The sequence below is a fragment of the Ruditapes philippinarum genome, unplaced genomic scaffold (assembly GCF_026571515.1).
Source record: "Ruditapes philippinarum isolate M1 unplaced genomic scaffold, ASM2657151v2 ctg124_1_1_1_1, whole genome shotgun sequence".
Taxonomy (NCBI): Eukaryota; Metazoa; Mollusca; class Bivalvia; order Venerida; family Veneridae; genus Ruditapes; species Ruditapes philippinarum.
Genome location: NW_026866080.1, coordinates 566404 through 591177, shown reverse-complemented (window position 1 = coordinate 591177; position 24774 = coordinate 566404). Strand labels below are relative to the sequence as shown.

The following is a 24774-nucleotide window of genomic DNA, read 5'->3' as shown; positions in this document are numbered from 1 at the left end:
ATTTACTCATATTTACGATGCAGTATTGAAACATATTTTAATTTTGAAAAAAAAACAACAACAATGACGTCTACATGAAATAGAATGTACATAACATCATGTAAAACAATCATGGCTACATCAATGGGTAAAGTTTCACAGTTTAACTTTCAAACAATACCCCAAGGACAGTTCATTATTCACAACAATTCACCATCTACTGCCTTAACACAATACCCAATGACAGTGCATTACCGACTATTGCCCAACTACTGTCGTAATTTTTTTTCCAAACTAATTACCATTTCTTGAAAATATTCAAATGTTCGCAATGAAAATGACGATAACAAGGGGAAATAATCAATAACCTAATAATGTCTTAGAGTTGTTGACCTTGAACAGAGATCATAAATTTTATAATTGATGAAATAGAATTCGCATAGGAAAAGTCCAAAAAGGGGTGGAATCAGTAAAATATATGCTAAAGTTATGGCTCCTGGTCACTTTTCTATAATTATTACCTTAAAGACAGGTGAATTTTAAGTGAAAACTTTCTGTGGTAAATTGTAAGCTAACCTTATCCGAATGTTACACAAAGCTAAGATGAGGGCCTAGGTAACTATTCTTTGAATAGCTGAGGTAAAAAACAAAATCAACATTTAACATGAATAAAATTGAACAACAAGATATACATATAAATGTAAAATTGTCTGATTAAAATTGAAAATTCATTTTATTAAGCATGCACAATAATGTAAATCTCACTTCGTTGTGTAATCTGAAAAACAAAAATCTTTTTTTTTCTCTCATTTAATACTAAACAATGTTTTACCAAGCAATATATTTAACATATATCAATATTTTGAGAATGAAATGCAAAATGTCAATAATCAATTCATCAAAACAACAAAAACGTTTCAAGTAAAATTACACAGCTATATATATCATAATTACAAATTATTGTCTTCTAAAAAATTCCAACAGTTTCCTCAATATGTAAGACATCTTCTAATTCTCTGTGCTGGGTTCCATTTCCATGGCAACACAAACATCATGTTGTCAACATCTCACACCACATCCAAAGCAAAACAGTTTCCCGATATTTTCTTTTTATTTATACTCATATAAATTATGAACATAGTCACATATTATCAAACAGGCCTCAAATTTTTGGTTTATTCATAAAATAGAAGTACAAGTAAATATTCCTTTAAGCTGCATGCCCAAAGATAGATGAGCAAGCTGCTTACTTTATATTAAAAATATTAAGAGTTTGAAAAATGTATAAATGATTACAACTCTTGCTTTATGCAAGCATTATCACTTTCGATTCCAGCAGGGTTCAGGGCTAACAGAGTGTTTTCCTTGCATCTTCTTAAAAACAACAAGATATTTACTTATATTGTGTCTCATGTTATGCTATAAACATTATCATTATAATATTTCATTATCTGTTCATTTGTAGTTCTTAGTACTATTTAAAGCAAAGCTTTATCATTTCATAAAAACATGAATCTGGAAATAAAACTGATAACAAAAAAGTTGTTCATTGGCAACAAAAACAGAACGTAAGTGTGCAGCATGAAAGCTTCAATGCTTTATTTCATGGAAACGTGTGACGATGACAAACCCTCTGATGCCTATGTCAACGTCACGGCAGCTTGATATTCTTTAAATTGCCACTTTACTGTTGCAATACCAGTTGAATCACATGAACAACACAGGCTAATTCCACATGGGTCATTTTCTCTGCATATCCTTTCTGCTAATTTGTATGTGAATTACCCATTACAAAACTTACATATCTAATGTCTTAATATTATTTTCTTTATGACTGGAATGGTTATCCAGAGAAACAAAAGGTATCATTAAAGTTATAACAAGTGACTTATTGTGATGGATTTTCTGGCACACTTCTCTTCTCCAGCGTCGGCTCTATCATGGGCATCATGTATGACGAGAACACTCGCAGAATAAAACACAAACACTATTATATAGATTATCATTCACAAATCACTAGTAGTACATGTACACGTTTCTTAACACTTTGCTTTTAAACACAGATTAAATCTAAAGCATATATACTAAGATATACAACTTTTAATCGGAGTTTGTAAGTTGTTCTTCTAATTTTGCTGATAAATTGATTCACAATGCCTCATCTAAAATTTCCAAATCTTCAAGGTCATCAAGGACCTCAAAGTCACTGTCCATATGCATACTGATGCCACTAGCATCACTCTTAAGTTCTGAAATAAATTAAATATTTATATATTAAACACAACATTTGTGTCTTACTTGCCTTCATACTTATCTCTCATACTACCAAAACAGTCCCCCAAAGATGAAAAATGTGAAGAATAAACTTTGCTCAAAATACTGATTAGATTAGGACATAAATACAGTGTACCAATTTGCTATATCTTATTTCAATATTTTTTTTAAAATGTTTTACAGTAACTGATTGTAAAGAAAACAGAAACAATGTAAAGTTTGATTTAAAATTACTAAATGTAGGAGTTATTTAAGAAAAATAAACAGGAAATTAAAACATTTGTCTGAAAAATAGGAAAAGACCATAGTTTACATAGTCTGAAATACAAGTAACATGCAAGCATTGATAAATTATGTGAATAATAGTTTTCTCCTACAGAAAATATTCATAATATAAACAAATCCTTATTTTTGAAGATCATATGATCAGTTGTAAGATATCTTTACAAAAACTTGAACTATTAATATCAAAAATAATTAATATATTGCAATAGGGTTCCGTGTCTCTTACTTTTAAAAATAATCAACCTTAAATTGCAAATTTCTGTTACAAACTTTGTAAAAGGTAAAAAAAAAATGAAAATAGTTACTGAAGTTAGTATCTTAACAAACACTGCTGCAGCATACAAAAAAAAAATCGGATAAATTTTGCAGAAAAAATGATGAAAATGTCAAAAATAACAGGTACACAAAATTCTCACCTTCAATATCTGATATTTCCTCAGGATCAGCTTTTGCAGTGTCTGATTTTAATGAAGCCTTCCTGACCCTTGGACTAGCTGATTTCTTTTTCTTACCACTAGCCATTTTATCAACCTTAACACTAGAATTTAATTCTAAATCTTTATTACTATCATTAGCTTCACTATTATCAACATTATCAGATTCACCAATTTCAACAGTTTCTTCAATGTCAGCTTTGGCTGAGCGTTTTGCTCTCGTTGTTCTCGCAGGAGCTGCTTTTGCTTTGCCACGTCCCCGTCCCCTTCCTCCTCCCCTTTTCTTTCCACGTCCTCTCCCTCTCCCTCTTTGGGCTGGAGCAGGACTAACAGGCTCATCTATTTCTGTGTCAGAATCATCAATTACTGCTTCTGGTTTGGTACTTTCATCCTTAATTTCTGGCGATTCTTCTTTCTTCTCAGCCATTTCACTTATGTCATCGCCACTTTCAACTTTAACATCCCCTGGTTCTGTATTCTTGTCAACTTCTATATCCATTTGCACTGATTCTTGCTTCTTGTCGACTTCTATATCTATTTGCACAGATTCTTGCTTCTTGTCAACTTCCATATCCATTTCCACAGACTTGGGTTTCTTGTCATCTTCTATATCCATTTGCACAGATTCCTGATCTTCTTTGATAGTACTATCATTTGACTCAATAATGATTTCGACTTTAGTTACAGATTCCTTTTCCAGAACAATATTTTTCTCTTCTTTAGGAACAATGTCTGCTTTGACAGTTTCACTCATAATCATGCTACTATCTTCTTTTTTTACAATATCAGGTTTTCCATTCTCAATATTTTCCTCAGAATTTAGTTTAATGTTTGTATCTTCTTTAGTGTCAGTTAAAGCCAAAGAGGAAACATTTTCACTATCTTCACATTTTATGTCCATTTTAATCTCTAACACATCACTTTTGACATCCATTTTTTCGTTCTCATCTTTTACCTCAATTTTGATCTCTTGAGATGTTTCAGCAACTTCCTCCATCTTCACATGCCCTTGTTCAGGAATTTCTTCTTTCTCTACTGTAACAGTAACCATTACAGGTTTTTCATCATCATCTATTGTTTCAGAATTAAAAACTTTATGCACAGCGTTTTCATCAACAGTTGCACTTGGTTTTTGGTCAGGAAGAGGAACATTCTGAGAAGCTGGTGGTGGGGGCTTTTTCTCTGCCAAGGGAACTTCACTATCTGGGTCTATCCCCATCATTCTCTTTTCATTCTCTTCTTTCATTTCTTTTTTCGTTTTAACAGTCAATTCTGGATCTTTTTCACTGGATTTTTCCACATTTTCCTCACCCTTCATCTTTTCCTGGTCAGCTGCTGTTGCAGCTTCTTTTTCTTTGTCAGCTGCTGCTGCAGCTTCTTTTTCTTTGTCAGCTGCTGTTGCAGCTTCTTTTTCTTTGTACTTTCCAGTAAAAGCTTCCAGAATTTCTCTGGCACTTATCCTTTTCTTTTCACTTATTACAGGTATTTTCCCTTCACCATTATTTGTTGTAAGAAACTGGTCCAAATTAGCAGTTTCACCAGGCTTTCCAACTGACTCAGTCTTCTTACCAACAGGCTGCCATGGTGGTAGCAAAGGGTTTTTCTTTTGGGCACCTGTTTTACCAATTAAAGATTTACCTGTCTTATTACTCAAGTTTATATTGAAGTTAATCTTTCCCTTTTCTTTATCTTGACCGGCCTCGGGAGTTTTATCTCCGTCCTTAGCATCTTCATTCTTTTTATCTCTAGTCCAATTAAATTTTCCAAAACCCTTTTCAGGGACATCACTTGTCTGCTTCTGGTCTTTCAGACTTAACTTTATCTGGCTTTTATTTGTTTCTTGCTTTTGTATTCCAGCACTTGTATCATCCAGATCATCAACATTTTTGTCCCATTTTTTCTCGTTGGCCCTAATTCTAGCATCTTTCTCAGAATTATTTTGTTTAGTTTGTTGTCTTGTTTTAATTTCTAATTTTTCCTTCTGCTCTTTCTTAGTCGCTTTATTGGCAACCAGTACCTTCTCTCGCTCTTCCTTGTACTTTTTCTCATAAATTGGATTTTCAGCCAGATATTTCTATGAACAAAAATAAAAAACGTAAAATATTTATATACAATTTCTAGTCACATTTGTATCTTTGTTTGTTTTCTTGTTTTTCATATTTATCTATATATTTTATTGTTAAATATCATAAATGCCAAGTCTTTAGACACCTTCATACCTTTACAATATACAGTTTCTAACAAGGGCTTTCATTAGCAAATAAGAAATATAAGAAAGGCAAAAAAAAAAAATAAAAAAAAAATTGCAGAATTGGTTATGCAGCACATAATTTTTTACACAAGTTTGATGCTTTACTTTGGAAACATACAAAACAAAGAAATCTTGAATCTTTTGAATGATAAATGACATTGCTGCTTGGAAATAAGGAATTAAAAGAATGTCAAAATAACTCATTAGTAAATAGCAGAATTCAACTTCGAGATTTTTGTGTGAAAACCAAAATTGCTGTTGTATTTTTTTATATAAATCATTCACAATCAGTTTTTGCCAGTTATTTATTCCAAAAACTGCTACAAGCAAATTTTTAAAACAACTTACTAGCAATGAATATTCTATGGTGCTGAATCAGACTTACAAAAGTCATGTCAATTTTCAAACAATCAAATTATTATGAAGACCCAATATAATAGAGAATAAAATGCATTATATTCAAAAATACACTAATTTGCAATATGCAGTTTTAAAACTTTTAAAAATACAGTTACTTTATCACAAAAAATCAATATTACCTCTCAATGAATAAAAACTTACCTGTATAACTCACAGGGGCAGTGTCCAACATACATAGAATATGGCCCACAATTTTGTCAATTCATTTTCACCTGTGCTAGTGAAAGAGTAGGTCAAAATGCCAACTCTGTCTTGAAGAGCTTATAATATCACATACAAGAAGATACAAATACCTGTAACTCTTGCATAGATATATGCTCAACAGATACTATTTCAAATGTTTTTTACACTTTTTCTTTTACTTTGGATACCAGACATATGAAAGTTGTATCAATGAATATTCAAATATTTTGCTGCATACCCTAGGATGACAACATAGAAAATGTCTTGTGTTATATTAGGGTGGTTTATCTATACTGCAGGATTTAAACATAAGATAAATTTTGACAGCCAGTCAAATGACGGAACAGGACTACATTTGAAGCAGTTCAGGTAGAGAGGCATTCTAATCTATTAAAGAAATTGTTACCATACCAAAATATGACATGATTATTTGTTGAAATTCATAGAAAGTAAATGAGTCTTGGATGAGATGTCTTACTTTACCCTAACTGACGTTGGAAATTTAAATTATTAATGCCAGATGGAACAAGATGGTGTTTAATCACTTATACCACCAGGTCTCAGCAAGAAAATAAAATGCTTGTACAATAAATGATGTAACTCCAATCTTGTGTTATATAAATTCCAATCTCGTGTTATGTAACTGAAACTGGAATGTGAAAAAAAGTTAAAAATTGGGGAAAAGCGTAAATACCAATAAGGGAATTAAGTCCTTGCTATTTTTGCAAGTATATACACCCGTGATGGAATGCAAGGCTATAAAGAGCTCTTGTCAATTTCAAACAATCAAGAAATGACTTAATACATGTAGTATAAAGACAAAAATACTTGTGTGTATAGTATACTCCCTGTGTGTGTTACCTTGTAATTAATGTAATGACTTTCACATTTGAAGTGGTCGGCACCAAATGACACATCTCCCAGGAATACCTTACACAGCTGGCAATAGTATGCACTCACTGGCATCATAAATTCAATCCCTAGTGAAAAAATACAACAACATGAATCAATGAAGGCTTCTTAGTCCTCTAATTAACAAGAACTGTCCGTAAGATAGAGTGTTTAACTACTCTTAGTGCTCGACAGTAAGAAAAGGGGCATAACTCTGTAAATACATTATTCAGAGTTATGGAACCTATGCACATCACTTAAGATAATCACAGAGAAAACAAGAGCTGTCGGAGGACAGTAACGCTCAACTATTCGAAAATTTGTCACAAGGGTGTTTCATTGAGTATAATAATGCTTACCTATATGAATACATAAAATTGTACGAAAAGGTACAAACCCTTCAAGTTTCAATACAATCACAGAGAACAAGTGTGTGAAGTTTCAATCCATTCCCTTCAGTAGTTATGGAGATACCAGCTTACACACAAAAACTTAACCACAAATTTATGAATCGAAAAAGGGGAATAATTATGCGAAAAAGTAAATAAGAGTTATGGGACTTGTGCCAATCATCTTAAATAATCACAGAGAACAAGTGTGTGAAGTTTCAATCCATTCCCTTCAGTACTATGGATATACCAGCTTACACGCAAAAACTTAACCAAGAATTTCTAAGATAAAAAAGGGGCATAATTATGCAAAAAAGCAAATCAGAGTTATGGGACTTGTGCCAATCATCTTAGATAATCACAGAGAACAAGTGTGTGAAGTTTCAATCCATTCCCTTCAGTAGTTATGGAGATACCAGCTTACACGCAAAAACTTAACCAAGAATTTCTAAGTCGAACAAGGGGCATAATTATGTAAAAAAGCAAATAAGAGTTATGGGACTTGTGCCAATCATCTTAGATAATCACAGAGAACAAGTGTATGAAGTTTCAATCCGTTCCCTTCAGTAGTTATGGAGATACCAGCTTACATACAAAAACTTAACCAAGAATTTCTAAGTCGAAAAAGGGCCATTTTTATGTAAAAAAGCAAATCAGAGTTATGGGACTTGTGCCAATCATCTAAGATAATCGCAGAGAACAAGTGTGTGAAGTTTCAATCCATTCCCTTCAGTAGTTATGGAGATACCAGCTTACACGCAAAAACTTAACCAAGAATTTTCAGTCGAAAAAGGGGCATAATTATGCGAAAAAGCAAATCAGAGTTATGGGACTTGTGCCAATCATCTTAGATAATCACAGAGAACAAGTGTGTGAAGTTTCAATCCATTCCCTTCAGTAGTTATGGAGATACCAGCTTACATACAAAAACTTAACCAAGAATTTCTAAGTCGAAAAAGGGGCATAATTATGTAAAAAAGCAAATCAGAGTTATGGGACTTGTGCCAATCATCTTAGATAATCACAGAAAACAAGTATTTGAAGTTTCAATCCATTCCCTTCAGAAGTTATGGAGATACCAGCTTACATACAAAAACTTAACCAAGAATTTCTAAGTCGAAAAAGGGGCATAATTATGTAAAAAAGCAAATCAGAGTTATGGGACTTGTGCCAATCATCTAAGATAATCACAGAGAACAAGTGTGTGAAGTTTCAATCCATTCCCTTCAGTAGTTATGGAGATACCAGCTGACATACAAAAACTTAACCACAGGGACGCCGACGCCGACAAATGGGTGACTGCATTAGCTCGATTATTCTTCGAATAGTCGAGCTAAAAATTGTATTGAGTTTCAACTCATTCCCTCCAGTAGTTTTGGAGATACCAACTTGCAAGCAAAAACTTAACCAAAGTGTGACGCAGACACTGACACCGACCCAGTCGAGTACAATAGCTGTCTCTTTCTTCGAATAGTCAAGCTAACAACCTGATCACCTTTCAGGTTCTTGCAAACCTTTAAAAAAATTTCAACTTGTCTAAAATAAGTGTACCCAAATCCATGTTTTAACAAAGATCACAAAGGCCTGTTTTAAGGTTCAAGTGAATAACTTCAATAGTTCTAAAATTTATGTCACACTCAAAACTTTAACCATTTTCAAATTTCATCAATTTAAGAGCAATACCTTTAATCAAAATTCACAAAGTGACCTCCAATTATAATCTCAAAGAGATATTTAAGTTACAAGCAGCAAATATCTTAAGACATGTATGAACAAACCATTAAATATTTCAAAGCTGCATGCCTCCAGATGTGTCAAAATATTTCATAAAAATCAAACTTGAGAGAAGTATACTACGATTTTTAGAAAAGTAGAGTCAATATTCAAGTAACAATTTACATGTTATATGCCAGGACTGACAGATTTGCAGGATTTATCACCATATTTCTATTGCATGACTGATACATTAAGGGGTATTTCTGTATATTTTGGACCACTTTTTGGTCATTTACGTGGATTGTTAATGCCATTTGCAATGCATAAATTACTTTCTTTGTTTACTTCACAATGCTTTACTTTTAAATACATTTTTCATGAAACTTAGCATGAATCTGGAGGCATGCTGCTTTAAGTGAAGAAGTTGCATGCAAAACTTTAACATAAGTGTTACTTAAGCTCTGTGAACTGTGCTCTAGTGAATTAAATGTGGCTTACTTTCCTGAACCGGAGGGTAAACTACCAACACTGCCACTCTATATTTTACTATTTCCTGCTTAGTTTTGATATCTTAAAGTCCTTAATAAAAAGGCAAAATGTAACATAAATTTTGATATTTTTTTTTAAGTTTAAGCATATACCAGGTAAAGGCACCCTGATTCCTTTCTTGTTCAAAATCATTCCATCGTTAGCCTTATAGCCATCCATCCAGGGCCGAAAATCATTAGGTAGCGTCTAAAAATAAAATATTGTAAAAATATTAAAAGTTCATGACATCATTTTGTGTAAAGAAATGTCTTCAATATTTCATCTATTATTAGGAACTAATTTTTTTCATAATATTCTGCCACAGACTGTACTACAGGAATGTGACCCGATTAAACGTGGAATGTGACCTGATTAAACGTTAATCAAGCACAAGTGTAATCTATTATGGCATTGTCACAACTTATTTCATTATGTTACTGTTAAATAAAATACAGCTTAAATCTATATAATTTTAAGCGTACTAAAAACAAAACTTGTGAATCATGTGCTTATCCATTATTCCACTATAAAAGCAGAATACATTTTACAGATAAATATATTGTTAAAGTATCACTAAAGACTTAATATCATTGAAATAAAGGAAATTACTGTATCAGACCATCATTCTGCACATAACTTTTCATTAATGTTTTGGTCTTTTCAAGTATATATATATAACAGATTTAACAAGGTTCTTCATTTGTTGATGCAAAGCAATAGGTTAAGGCAGATATAACATAACTATACTTAAAAGTCAAAATTATATGTACAGCTTACGGAACAGGGGTGCAAAGATTAACAGAAGTTCGGACATATTCAAATGCACTGCTTTGGATAGATAATTTGATTTGGATTTTTTTATTGGTCCTTCAAGGCATTGTCATACAAGAGCGCCTTCAATGATATTATCCAAGCAGCTCACATCATTTTATTATTTAAATAGCATGTAAACAGAAGCAAAAATGGCCGTGGAAAAGCAGCTTTCTGTTGCACTGGCATCTAAAGAATCTAATGTGTGGCGACATCTTACATGTGGGTAAAGAATTTCCATGGTTGTTAAATTGTATGTTCTATAAAGACAAAGACTGGAATGACAAAGATACTTTTAAAGAATGAAAAATGTAATTGCATTACTGATAGACATGCAGTTTTAAACTTTGTTTAAAATATTTTGAAACTTCCTAGTCAATTATTATCAATTATATATCATTTGAAGCAGGCATTAACCACATATTTACATGCAATTTCTAAAGCATCAAAATAACTTGTATGAAATAATTAATATCAGGTTGTAAAATCCCTTACATCATTTAAAGTGTAATGTAGTTTTTCAAATCGAATTTATGATAATTGAGGTTATAACCGAAATCGAACCGAAAGGGTACTTGAATTGTTGCAGCCCTATTACAGAAGACCTATGGTGGTTGACTTCAACCAGTTCAGCAGGAAAGTTGCCATAAGACCATTACAGTATTGATGTGATGTAAAACCCAACTAACAAGAATTTGTAACAGAGTTACCAACCTCCCCCACCTCAGGGAAGTTTTATTTGAAGCATAAACTTGTGCTATTTAAAATATTGAGGTATGGATCTCAGGACTTTCAGTCAAAAATATGATCACTGCTAGATCTGCAAAAGCAACAATAAATTCATAAAAGAAACAAGAGCCATGTCAACATGGCCATCCCCCGCCGAATGTGTTTGCTCATTGGAAGAATGTATATGTAGTAGAACAGAATAATTCCATTTTAAGAGGTCTTTTGGTAATGAAAACTGATGGCTATAGTGATTACAGATTTGAAACCTATGTGAATACTGATGGCTGAAAATAACAAAGGGCAATAACTGAAAAATAATGCAGGATAGGTTATCATTCTTGTGTGCTGCATCCCTCCTCAGTAAAATCTATCCACCTATGAAGTTTCAAGTTGAAACCTCAAATACTTTTTGAGAAAAAAATTGAATTGAAAAATTAAGTATGAAAAAATAACAAAGGACAATAACTCAAAAATTATAAAAGGTAGATCTATGCACCTATGATCTATGTACCTATGAAGTTTCATAATGATATCTCAAAGGCCTTTTGAGTTATGCTCTGGACAAAAATTAATTTTGAAAAATAAAACAAGGGTGCCATAGTCACAAAATACGCCCGTTTACGAAAGCTTTAGATGGAGATGGGGGCATTATGGATAAGTGTTATCTAGCAAGCAAGTTTTTATTCTTGGCACTGTGTTGTTAAATGAACCTTAAAACAAATCAGTAGGGAAGATATGCACAGGATGTGTGACCTTGACCTTGGTCGCAGGGACCTGAATTTTATGCACGGCACTCAGCCTCACAATGATGAACATTTGTGCCAAATTATATTGAAATCCCTCTATGCATGTAGAAGTTTTGCTCCAGACAAGCGTTTTTCTATGAGCTCTAACTGTGACCTTCACCTTTGACCTAGAGACTTGGTTCATGTGCAGGGCACTACGTCTCATGGTGGTGAACAATTCTATAAAGTAACATTCAAATTCCTCCATGCATGTAGAAAATATGCTCCGGACAACATCTGGATATTTAATCATCTCCAGTGACCTTGACCTTTCAAATATTAACCTAAATTAAATGTGTCACACCTGTAGTCATGATAGTTACCATTTGTGCTACAATCCATCAATAAATGATGACTAAATGGTCCCTATACACATCTTCAAATTTTTATCTGAACTTTGACCTGTAACCTTGACTTTGGTCGCAGGGATCTGAATTTTGCGTGCGACACTCAGCCTCACAATGGTGAACATTTGTGCCAAGTTATATTGAAATCCCCTATGAATGTAGAAGTTTTGCTCCGGACAAGCGTTTTTCAATGAGCTCTAAGTGTGACCTTGACCTTTGACCTGGATCATGCATGGAGCAAAACATATCATGGTGGTGAACATTTCCATAAAGTATTATAAAAATTCTTCCATACATGTAGGAGATATGCTCCAGACAAAATCTGGATATTTCACCATCTTTAGTGACCTTGACCTTGCATATATTGACCTAAAGTACATGTGTCACAGCCGTAGTCATGATAATGACCATTTGTGTTACAATCCCTCAATAAATGATGATTAAATCGTCCCTATACACATCTTCATATTTTTATCTAAACTTTGACCTCTATGTGTGACCTTGACCTTGGCTGCAGGGACCTGAATTTTTGCGCGACACTCCGCCTCACCATGGTGAACATTTGTGCCAAGTTATATTGAAATCCCTCTATGCATGTGGAAGTTTTGCTCCAGACAAGCGTTTTTCAATGAGCTCTAAGTGTGACCTTGACCTTTGACCTAGAGACCTAGTTTCATGTGCGTGACATGGCTTCTCATAATGGTGAACATTTCTATGAAATTTCATTAAAATCCCTCCATGCGTGTAGGAGATATGCTCCGGACAAAATCTGGATATTTCATCATCTTTAGTGACCTTGACCTTGTATATATTGACCTAAATTATATGTATCACAGCCATAGTCTTGATAATGACCATTTGTGTTACAATCCCTCAATAAATGATGACTAAATGGTCCATATACACATCTTCATATTTTTATCTGAACTTTGACCTCTATGTGTGACCTTGACCTTGGCCGGAAGGACCTGAATCTTGCGCGCGTCACTCCGCCGCACAATGGTGAACATTTGTGCCAAGTAATATTGAAATCCCTCTATACATGTGGAAGTTTTGCTCCGGACAAGCATTTTTCAATGAGCTCTAAGTGTGACCTTGACTTTGACCTAGAGACCTGGTTTATGTGCGCAACACTGCTCCTCATAGTGGTGAACATTTCTATGAAGTTTCATTAAAATCCCTCCATACATGTAGGAGATATGCTCCGGACAAAATTGGACACCGCCCGCCCGCCCATACGCCCGACCGCCCGCCCGCCAGGGGCGTTCCCATAATACGTCCCGTTTTTCAAACGGGCGTATAAAAAAGGGCAATGGGCGTATAAAAAAGGGCAATAACTAAACAATTATGCAGGGTAGAGTTATCGTTCTTGTGCACTGCACTCTTCCTCAATGAGATTCATCCACCTATGAAGTTTCAAGTTGATACCTCAAATACTTTTGAGATAAGCTCCGGACAAAATAGTATGAAAAAGAACAAAGGGCAATTACTCAAAAATTGTACAGGGAAGAGTTTATATTCTTGTGCACTGCATTCCTCCTCAATAAAATCTATCCACCTATGACATTTCATGTTGACATCTCAAACACTTTTGAGTTATGCTCCACTCGGGTGAAAAATTAAGTATGAAAAATAACAAAGGGTAATAACTCAAAAATTATGAAAGGTAGAGTTATCATTCTTGTGCACTGCACACCTCCTGAGTGAGATCTATGCACCTATGAAGTTTCATTTTGATATCTCAAAGGCTTTTTGAGTTATGCTCTGGACAAAAAATTAATTTTGAAAAATAACAAAGGGCAATAACTCAAAGATAACGCAGGGTAGAGTTATCATTCTTGTGCAATGCACTCCTCCTCAATGAGATCCATCCACCTATGAAGTTTCAAGTTGATACCTATACTTTTTGAGATAAGCTCTGGACAAAAAAATAGCATGAAAAAGAACAAAAGGGCAAAAATAACTTCAAAAACTTGAAATATAAGGAAAGAGGTTATTCATTCTTTGCGCGCACAACAATTCCTCCTCAATAAGATCTATTCCAACTATGGACATTTCATGGGGGTTTGATATATCTCAAAAAAACACTTTTATGAGTTTTGCTCCACTCAGGTGAAAAATTAAAAAGGTAAAAATGAAAGAAATAACAAAGGGCAAATAACTCAAAAATTCATTGAAAGGTAGGAGTATATCATTCGTTTGTGCACTGCACACCTCCTGAGTGAGATTATATGCCACCTATTGAAGTTTCATGTTGATATCTCATAGGCTTTTGGGAGTTATGCTTCTGGACAAAAAATCAATTTTTTGGGAAAAATAACAAAGGGCAATAACTTCAAAAATTATGCAGGGGTAGAAGTTATCATTCTTGTGCACTGCACTCCTCCCCCTCAATGTTGACCTATGAAGTTTCAAAGTTTGATAAACTCAAATACTTTTAGAATATGACTCTGGACAAAAAAATGTCGGACGGAAGGAACGGCAACGGACGGAAGGTTGAACGGACGGACAGCCAAGAAGCTGGGGATATTTCTATAGTCCCCGAAAGCTTTGACCTCTAAGTGGGACCTTGACACCTTGGAAGGGTTCAGGGAGTGTATGGTGTTGTGCATGGACATATCATCTTATAATATTGTAACTATTTGTGCCAAGTATTTTCAACAACTCCCGTTGATCAATTGAAGAAGTTATGGACGGGACAAAAAAAATTATACCTATAACAGACTACACCTTTTGTTTATTCTTGACCTCTAGCAGTGTGACCTTGACCTTGGAGGTAGGGGTCTGGTTGTTGTGCATGACACATCATCTTATTATAACAAACATTTGTGCAAAGTTATTTCAAATTCCTTTGATAAATGACAAAGTTGTGGACCGGACACAAAAGTGATGGACAGACAGACGGAGCCTATTTCTATATCCCCCATTTTTCTTGGAAAAGGCGGGGGGACAATAAAAGAAAATAATACCTGTTTATGTTTGTAGCTGGACAGATGATGCATGTAGTCCTGTATATTGGGATGTATGGTATTGCAAGGTTTACACCAATGGTCGCCTCCGTCATGGAAATAATGCTTCATCATCTTGCCCTTCTCAACCTGGAACTGTTTTAACAATCGAGATAAATATAAAAACACTTAACACTCATCACTATGTATCATATGAATCAGTAGGATATATATACTCTTTTGAAGCCAGACTGTAAGTTATAAAATTAGTATCTTCGTAGAATTTGTATTAGGTATTACATGTAAATGACATTATGAAATTAAAATTACTTCTCCGCTCAACACAGTCTATCACATTTTCTGTTAGCATAGGAAAGTATAGATACCAGTTTTTTACTCTTTGTGGTATCACTATGCCAGGTTTATTGTGCAAAAACTTTGTAATTAATCAGGGTACCAGCTTTTGTGATTATACTAATGTGCATTTTGAACTTTTAACTGCACATTATTTCTAAACATACTCAAATTTGAAATAGATAACTATTTTCTAAGTAATACATTACCCTATGTAAGTGTTCCTTAATAAAGTACTTGTATCATAGTTTAGGGACCTTTCTGTTGAAAAAGTGTCAGAGTTAAATCGTTACAAAAGAGAAAGAACACCGAAACACTCGGCAATCTGATTTATACTCGGGCCCCCTCGTACAAATCAGATAGCCTCGTGTTTCGGTGCTCTTTCTATTACTTAAAACTTACACATTGATTTTAGGATAAAAATGATAACAATAGGTAAGTACCACGTCTTTCTCTTTTTTATCTGCAGCTTTCCCTTTGTCATCTTTGGATGGAATCTTCTTCGCTGTGACCCTTATTTCTCTTTTCTGTGGCTGCTCTTTTTTCAATAAAACTGAATGTTTGCTTTCAAAGTCACTTTTTTGTTTATTCAGCTTCACAATCTCTTTTTTAATTTCATCCAACAGTTTTTTATTTTCAACAAGTATTGGATCTGGTTTACTATCTTTATCACTTTTCTTTTTCAAGTCAAACTCTTGCTGTTTTAAATTTTTAAACTCAACTTCCAATGCTTTTATCTTTGCAATCATGTTATCTTTCTCTTTTAAAATCTTTAACCTTTCTTTTTCACTATCTTCTTTGTTCTCAGCTTCGGCTGGTTGCAATTTAGTGGCCTTCCCACCAATAACTATAACCCTTTCACTTGACGTGGTACTTGCTTTTATTTCTATATCTTCTGCCTTTGGTTTTGCTCTTGGCGGTAAAACTGTTCTATTACTACTATTTGAACCAGATCTTTCACTTTTCTTTTCTCCTCTTCTATCTTTGCTTCTGTTGTCACTTCTAGTTTGGCTACCCCTCTCCCTACTTCTTGATCTATCTCTCCGTTCTCTACTCCTGGATCTGCCACGCCTTTCTCTACTTCTTGAGCGTTCCTTTCTTCTATTATCTTTATAACTTGAGGAGTCGGTTTTTTGGCTATCTCTGGAATCTTCATTTACAATCTCAGTCAAGTTTGAACGACTGGGAATGTTCAAAGGCATCTCTACTGTTCCAGGTGGTGCCATTTCTGGATCTGTGGAAATTGATGGTGGTGGTTGATTTATCATTGGAGGGCCTGGCATTGCAAAGACAGCCCCTGGAGGCCCAGCAGCTCCTGGTGGGGGGAAAGGAAAACCTGGAGGAGGGCCAACAGGTGGTGCCATACCAGGTGGGGGCATGGTAAACATTGGTGGCCCTGGAGGACATACAGGCATCATTCCTGGTTGAGAACCTGGAGGGAAGGCACCTGGTGGAGGGCCTGGACCATAACCTGGGAAAGGTGGACCATTGAAATCAGGCGGGCCTTGAGGCCCCTGCTGAGGAGGAAAATCATAATATCTTGGTATATTCTGTTTCTCACTACGAGATAATCTTAATGGTGAAGAAAAGTATTGTTTATTAGCTGGGCCATCAATATCTGAATCAGATGACACTGACAAACTTCTGCCTTTCCTAGGGCTTCTACTATGGTTCCTACTTCTACTTCGTCTTCTATTTCTGTCTCTACTTGAACTTCTCCGATGCCTTCCTGGACTACCTCTAAAAGAACGATCCCTACTAGTGCTTCTTCTCAATTTCCTTTCTCTACTTCTGCTCCTAGATGAAGGGCCCCTTTTCCTTCCTCTTGGACTTACACTTCTTCTTCTACCTCTTGGACTTGGACTATGTCGTTGAGGGCTTCTGCTTCTCCTCCGACCTGGGCTTCTGCTTCCTCTCCTCTTTCTGTAAGGACTTCTACTTCGCCTTCTACCAGGACTTTTTCCTCTACTGGAACTTCTTCTACCTGGACTTCTTCTTCTCCCTGGACTTATACTTCTTTTTCTAGCACCAGGGCTTACCCTTCGTCTAAATACTGGGCTTATATCATCTAAGTTAAATGTTCTTTTAATAACTGGACTTTTCCTGCCACTTGGACTTCTACTTCGTGTACGGGAAGCTGGAGATACTGGACTTAGTGACTGTTTCCTCGCTGGTGATCTACTTCGCTTCCTACCATGACTTGATAAGCTACGATTCCAGCTTGGACTTCTGCTTCTTGGTCTGTTTCGACTTCTGTCAGAATCTCTTTGAGGGCTTCTACTTGGACTTTTCCTGTCCCAAACAGGACTTCCCTTGCGGTCAAAGTTAGATCTCCTTTTTATTGTTATTGGAGGCAGATTAAACATTGGTGGCGGTGGGGACCCCTCTGCACTTACAGGTGAACAACCCCTCTGAAGTCTTTCTGGTGACTGTCCCTTTGGTGGACTTCCCAATCTTCTTGATGGAGAGTTCATTCTTCTAGAAGGGCTATTCATTCTGCCCCTGGAGGCTTCACTACTGCCTCTCCTATCTCTATCACTGAACATGTCTCTATCCACTTCTCTAAAGTCTTGATGCAAAGATTCAGGTTGCCTTTCAGCAGCTTTTGCTTGGGCTTCCCTTTCCCGCTGAAGTGTTCCAAGAGTTGACATCATTTCTTCATGGGACATTTGACTTCCAATGAAAGAAGCTGTTTGATTAATGAACTTTGGATCTCCTGGTTTTGCAGATTGAGGTACAATTTCACCAGAACTTTGTTTAGCTTTTTCTTGCATTCTTTTAGACATTTCAAAGTCAAAGCCTATGGATTTCAAAATATTTTCTATTGTTGGATCATGACCAGCAGCAGGTGCTTGAGCCTCTTGCACAGGCTGTGCAGCATATGAAGGCTCAGCTGATTGACTATTAAATGGTGCCTGATAACTTCCCAATTGAGGTTCAAACTGATTTGGAGGTGGTTGTTGCTGTTGGGCAGTTTGAACACTTTTAGCTAGCATACTCCATAAATCATTACCTCCTGGCTGCTGCATAGGCTGTGATTGGAAAGGATCTCCACCTCCAAAATGCTGCTGTTTCGAATGGTCTAAATACTCCCGCTGTGCATTTACAAATTCTGACACAACACCAGTCACTGTTGTCTGCGGTGCTGATGGCTGCCAAGCCTGAGCAGCAGACCTTATATTTGAGGCTCTTAGATCTTCGATTGGAATTCCATGTGGCAGCTGCCTATACTGTCCACTTTCTCCTCTCTCTCTTTCACTCCTATTTCTCCTATCATCTTCACCACCATAAAGAAACTTGTCTTCATCTTCTATGTCATCCATGTAGTTAGCTATACCAGGAAGACCGGATGGTTTGTCTTGCGGTTTCTGCTCTGGAACTTGGTCCTTCTTTTTTAGGATAGACTTTAAAGGTCTTGATGATGTGCTGGTTTGAGCAGGAGAAGGACCTGCTGGATGAGTGGCTGGGTAGCTTCTATGAGGAGATGACCTTGATCCAGATGGAAACAATGGTTGTGAAGTTGGTGCTCGGTATTCAGCAGGCACCTGTTCATAACCACCACCTCCTAAACCTCGCCTGTCCCCGTATTCTCTTTCTTCTGGTCTAGCATATGGGTCCCTACTATAACTATCTCTATTATCTTGCCCCCTGTTTCTCTCCAATCTATCTCGCTCTGGTTGCCCATACATTTCTGCCTCTCGTCGATACATCATGTCATCTTCTCTTCTATAAACAGCATCTCTCCCATGCTCATAATTATCTTTGGGAGGTCCTAGTCTTTGACTTACTGATGGGCTTAGCCTACCACTATTGTCTTCTTTTCTGTCTCTAAACTGATCATTACCAACAGTTATACGTAACGATTCTGGTGCCTGAAAATAAAAGAAATTTTGAATAAAAATACTAAAACATAACCTTGCCTCAATACAGCATTCTTTATTTTTCCTGACCTACTATGAAATTGAAAGAGATCAGGTTTTTTCGAAATAAGTTCTTTATCTCCTCCTTTATAGACCTATACTTAAGTATGTAACATCTTAAAAACAAGAGCACCACTAGGAGGAGCATTATATGCCCCAAAGTGTTTTGTTTTTTTTAAGTAAGGATGAAGCATTTGTTAGACATGGGAATTAGATAAAATAGCAATCCTCCTATGAAGTTTGAATATTGTGGGCCAAATGGAACTTTAGTTATGCTCCGGAAACTATTTTCAGTTTTAAGGTAATAGTGACCTTGACCTTTGACCTTGTACCCCAAAATCAATAGGGGTGTTCAACCCAATATGGCCAATCATCCTATGAAGTTTGAATATTGTGGGCCAAATGGAACTAAAGTTATGCTCTGGAAACTTTTTCAGTTTTGAAGTAATAGTGACCTTGACCTTTGACCTTGTGACCCCAAAATCAATAGGGGTGTTCAACCAAATATGGACAATCATCCTATGAAGTTTGAACACTGTGGGCCAAATGGAACTTAAGTCATGCTCCGGAAACTGTTTTCTCTACAGTGTTGTCTAACTTGTCTTCAGCGTATTCACCAAGGTACGCTGAAGACCTTAATCTACTACTTTAGGTAACACTTCTGGTAGAAGAATGATGTACACAGTCTGACGCAGTGGCCCTTTGCTTCGCTAAATTAGCCAATCAAATCACTGTGACATGGGTACAAGTTAAAAATGTCAGAAATCCTGAAAACACTGAATTTAGTATAATTTCAAGTGCTTCTTATAAATATAGAAAGAGAGCAAAACCTGAATTTCAGGCAAATACCTGAAAACTTACATCCATGCTGTGAGGAGTTTGGAGATTTCAGGAACATGATGAGCGCTCTGATAATAAGTTAAACACCACCAATTTATTTGTTTCTATTTATGATACGAAATACCTGCATTTACTTATTTACTAAGTGAAAACTTATTTATTAAGTGCAAGAAAGATCTGGTTTACATGTATACTAAAAATGTTATGCTTGATATTAAATCATATGAGCATTCCGAGGCATAGGTAGCATCTAATAAATAAATTTTGCCAATAGATCTACCACAATGTGTTTTGTTTTATAAGTTTGCCTAACTGGTTGATAGGTAAAACCTCTTTCACGCTTTAAATTCACTGACATATATAATGATACTTATTTGAAATGTTAATTCAATTTATAGGATGTATAAAAATATAGTACAACTCTGTATACAACCAAAATGCAAACATGGACCACATGGAAAGGCCATAACCGTGAAATTAATACTAGCACGAAATCAGCACAGGTGGCAGTATCAGTGTTTGGATACCCCACCTCACCCTGCTCCTGGACCCCTGCTACAGTACAACCATGAAAAAAATAATTCAACACACTAAAGCTCACTGTAAGATACCAAATACAAAGCCACCAATAAAATAATAATAAAATTTAATTTTTTTCTCCACACGGAAACAACGATTTCCCATGTTCTACAATTTCTGGCAAATGAACATATAGTAGGCTTTCCACTGTCTATAACTATAAGTTTGAAAGTGGGAAAAATATTTTTTATTATTATTATCCTACCGTAACCCAAATTCAGCGTTCTCCTAAATTCGGCGATGTTTTGTTTTTCATCATTCGCTCGAGATTTCAGAGGTAAAGGTCAATCATGTTTATGTCCCACCGTCTAGTTTTACAACTCTAGTGATTTTCTGCGCTAAAGATGGAGATACTGCTGGTAAACATTAAAGATTGTATATGACATCACGGATTTATATTACAAGGATCGGACACTCCCAGTTAACCCTATATAAATGCTTAAATATCTTGTCGTGCACCTGATAAAGGTACATAGATCGATAATTTACCGGCGCTAAGCGTAAATGCCCGTTCGCATTGGATACCTACTTTACAAAATATCATACAGCTTTTCCATTTATTATCCGATTTTGGAAATTTAAAGTTTATTTTGAAGAAAAAGACTTGTTTAATTCAAATATCTAATTTATTTTTTAAAGATACAGTTCATCTGTCCGCAACGACGATTAAAAAATTAACTTGACGAAATCCGCGGTAAATTTACGTTTTTTATATAAAAAGCAGGTATTTGAAATTTATTATTACGGTACCATAATAATTTCAATTTCAAAATAAAAAAGAAGCCGATGTTAGTTATTCACAGATGATCAAAGATGTGATATTTAAGATTTATTGGGTTATGTAGTCAAATTTATTAACGCACAATTGTTTTACGGGTAATGTATTGCGGCCTTTACAATTCGCTCAACACGTGAAGAAAAATTATTCATTTTTTTTAGTACAAAATATTACCGTGATTGTCAATATTGCCATATTCATAGAATATTTAAATTTCATTCATCATTTATATCATTATTCTTTTTTTTTGTAAATCTGTTTTCAAATGTTGGTGCAGTGAAGTAGACAATTATCGTAACAGTAAAGTACTCTCGTGCCGGCCTTTTTAATGTCACTCGTATATTTTAATTATTCTTTTTATTTGAATGCCTGTAGAAAGATATATCTGAAACTTTTTAATGTAACGCTAGAAAAACAATAAAAATCTTTACAGTTTGAGTCAGTATTTTGCGAAATAAAAGTAACTTTTGATTATTTTTTACACATCGCTTAAATTTCTTTCAAGTTTAATTATTTTTGAAGGGGGTAATTACCAGGTAACAAGTGATTATTGAAAAAGTTTATTTTCAAACTTTCATTACCAGGTTACATGTGATAATTGCAACACTCAATCTTCAAAAACAAATAGAATTTGAATGTATATTTTGTATCTGCGCGGTCTCACGTGTAATAAGAAAATGATTCTGAAGAGGATATATATAAATACAATGTAAATCTATTTTCTTTATTAACATTTATAAAAGAAATTGAAAATAAACAACTTAATTTGTATAGTCCTTTCTTTGAAAAATAATGAAAATAAACATATGACAAATAAATCATTTAACGTCAATTGTGAAGGATAACTATGAAAAAAATTTGTTTCAAAATAAAAAATAATATGTGCTGTATGCCAATAAAAATTTCTTCCTTGCCAAACTAATGAATTCATCTATATATGAACGCTTGTCTAGAATGATTTGAAAATATATTTAATACACTAATTAGTAGAGTATTTACTATATTTATACTAATATACAGGTAATCAAATAAAAAATGTACAAATCATTTGGAAATAATTCACAAAAATAAAGACACATTTCACACATGAATTTCTTTAAAAGTTTTTTAGCAATCAAGAAACAATTTTTTGCAATGCCACCATTAAACTATGTAAAAAATAATTATCTTAATCTGAATTGCGGTAATAATTTATGCTTGAAGTAAAAGGGCGTCAAAATGTAGAGAGAATGCCTAAACAATAGGCGAATATTTTTTAAATTAGGTACTTTTTAACTAAGCGTTGCAGCGTTCTATCGGCATATTTTCTTATATAAATACTTTAGCGACACAAAATAATACTGTATCAATACATTCATATGTGTATTATTTTTCACAAAGCTGCAATAACACCACATACTCTTGTAAAAATATGCCAGATTTCGCACTCCGCGCGTTCCGCCATCTCATTCTGTCCACCTTTATCCGAGACGGGACTTTTAGCTAAACGAAAGTGTCCGATCCTTGTAATATAAATCCGTGATGACATGGAGAAAATTGTGTGTTTTACCTGATGCAATTTCAAGTTTATCTATACTTTCCTCTATTTGATTGATATTGTTGCTTAAAATAATTTGACAGTTGCTGTCTGTTATCTTACTATTTTTACTGTCTATCTAGGTCAACATACTACGTCACATTTCCGCCAACATTAAAAATTTACTGCAACCAATCAGAATTGCCGAATTTAGGTGACATTTTCATATCGTAGTAAGATTGTACATCAGCCATATTTGTTTATATTTGGCCACCGCTGAACAATTACATTGTTAGAAATCAACTTAAAGTAACTAATTAATAGTTGTAGTAAAATTATATCAAGTGTAGTTTATTGAAAGTGCCATTGACATTTGTTCTAATATCGCCGAATTTAGGTTACACCAGGATATATCAGTGGTATTGTATTTGGCATCTTATAGCAGTGTTTCTGCCAGAGCGCGTTTTTGCGTTTTTGGCGCACTATTTTCAGCCATGACGCAATGAAATTTAGTTAGTGCGTATTTTGTGACGCAAGAATTTCACCGTCGCTGATTTCAACACAAGTCAGATATACAGACTATAAACCGTCAATTCAGTATAAAAATGTACGGAATGTTTACCGTGGGCTCCACTATAATTTTAATGAGAAATGAAATTTACCGGGTCCGTGGTCCGGCATTTAGCCAATTTCAACTAGTTAATAAACGCTTGCATTTATACGTTACTGCATATATTGAAAGCGCCCAGACAAAATTATTTATTTTGTTGTCATATTCTGCGAACGAATAACTGTCTGCTGGAAAATGCAGTCTGCGTATATGTAAGTGTTCATCTGTGCTGTTCTACAGAAATTAGAAACTTCGAAGGGAGCGATAGCGACAGGAGAATGTTTCTAATTTCTGTAAAACAGCTAAGGATGAACACTAACATATTTAGTGTCAAGCTTTATTTGGCCCTTGATTACGTCACTAGGCGGTACTATGAAGCACTATGAATAATAGAAGGCGACTATGAACGAATTTTAATATAGTATCGACTTTCTTTCTTCTATGAAAATTAACACACATAATTTTTAAGAAATACAGCGTTATTATTGGATGACAAATAATCCAAAATAGCAGAGATTGACCAATTTCTTCACGAAAAATATACAAAATATTGTAAATAAAACTTATAAAGTGTTACCTGTTTTTTTTTTTAACATTTTTGTTAAATTTATTGGCATGACCCTTATGAATTTGAAATGACCCCTAAAATATCATACAGGGGGTCATAAAAGACCCTCAGAAAATCAGAGCTGGCAGAAACACTGTTATAGTAAGCCTTTGAGTGTTGAATTAATTTTTTCAGGGTTGCAGCAGGGGTCCAGGGGCAGGATTGGGTGTCCAAACACTGACTGATACTGCCACCTGTGGCAATAAGTTCATATAATGTTGATTAAACTAAGTTTCACCTGTCTGGAATCTCTGCCAGAATGTTGGCTGCTGTGTGCGCCACGAGACTCGAATGCGACTTCTCCAACACCTCGCCCACGGCCCCTATTTGCTCCTTTACCACGACCACGACCAAGAAATACCATTCTTAAAGGAAATTTACATTTTATGCAAACAAACGAATTTGTTAAGTTTTGATCATAGTTCAGCCGTTTTCCGGTAATTTCCGGTCGCATGTAGTAATGTCGTAAATTAAAAAAACAAATGTCAATTTTGTTGTCCATTTCACTTGCATAATTAATTAATTTTTATTCTAAGTTTATTTTGATAAACAACTTTGTATTGTTTTCTAATTTAAGCACACATTTACTTTTACGACAGTA

General features: G+C 34.9%; 1 protein-coding gene across 1 annotated transcript; it reads right to left on the bottom strand.

Moving 5' to 3' along the window:
• Positions 1-41: 41 nt before the first annotated feature.
• LOC132731253 (uncharacterized) lies at positions 42-24633 on the bottom strand. Its single transcript, XM_060717411.1, has 7 exons — positions 24412-24633; positions 15767-19195; positions 14991-15125; positions 9464-9557; positions 6688-6806; positions 2955-5046; positions 42-2228 (listed from the first exon to the last, which is right to left on the bottom strand). The coding sequence occupies exons 1-7, from the start codon at positions 24625-24627 to the stop codon at positions 2128-2130; spliced, it is 6186 nt and encodes a 2061-aa protein (XP_060573394.1). The 5' UTR covers positions 24628-24633; the 3' UTR covers positions 42-2127.
• Positions 24634-24774: the final 141 nt, after the last annotated feature.

Excerpts from the sequence above, each read along its gene's own strand:
- LOC132731253 (XM_060717411.1), bottom strand. The coding sequence starts at position 24,627 with ATGCGACCGGAAATTACCGGAAAACGGCTGAACTATGATCAAAACTTA. Across the intron at positions 15,126-15,766 it reads ATAAAAAAGAGAAAGACGTG|TTCCAGGTTGAGAAGGGCAA; the intron begins GTACTTACCTAT and ends TTGTTAAAACAG. Across the intron at positions 2,229-2,954 it reads GGAAATATCAGATATTGAAG|AACTTAAGAGTGATGCTAGT; the intron begins GTGAGAATTTTG and ends AATTTATTTCAG.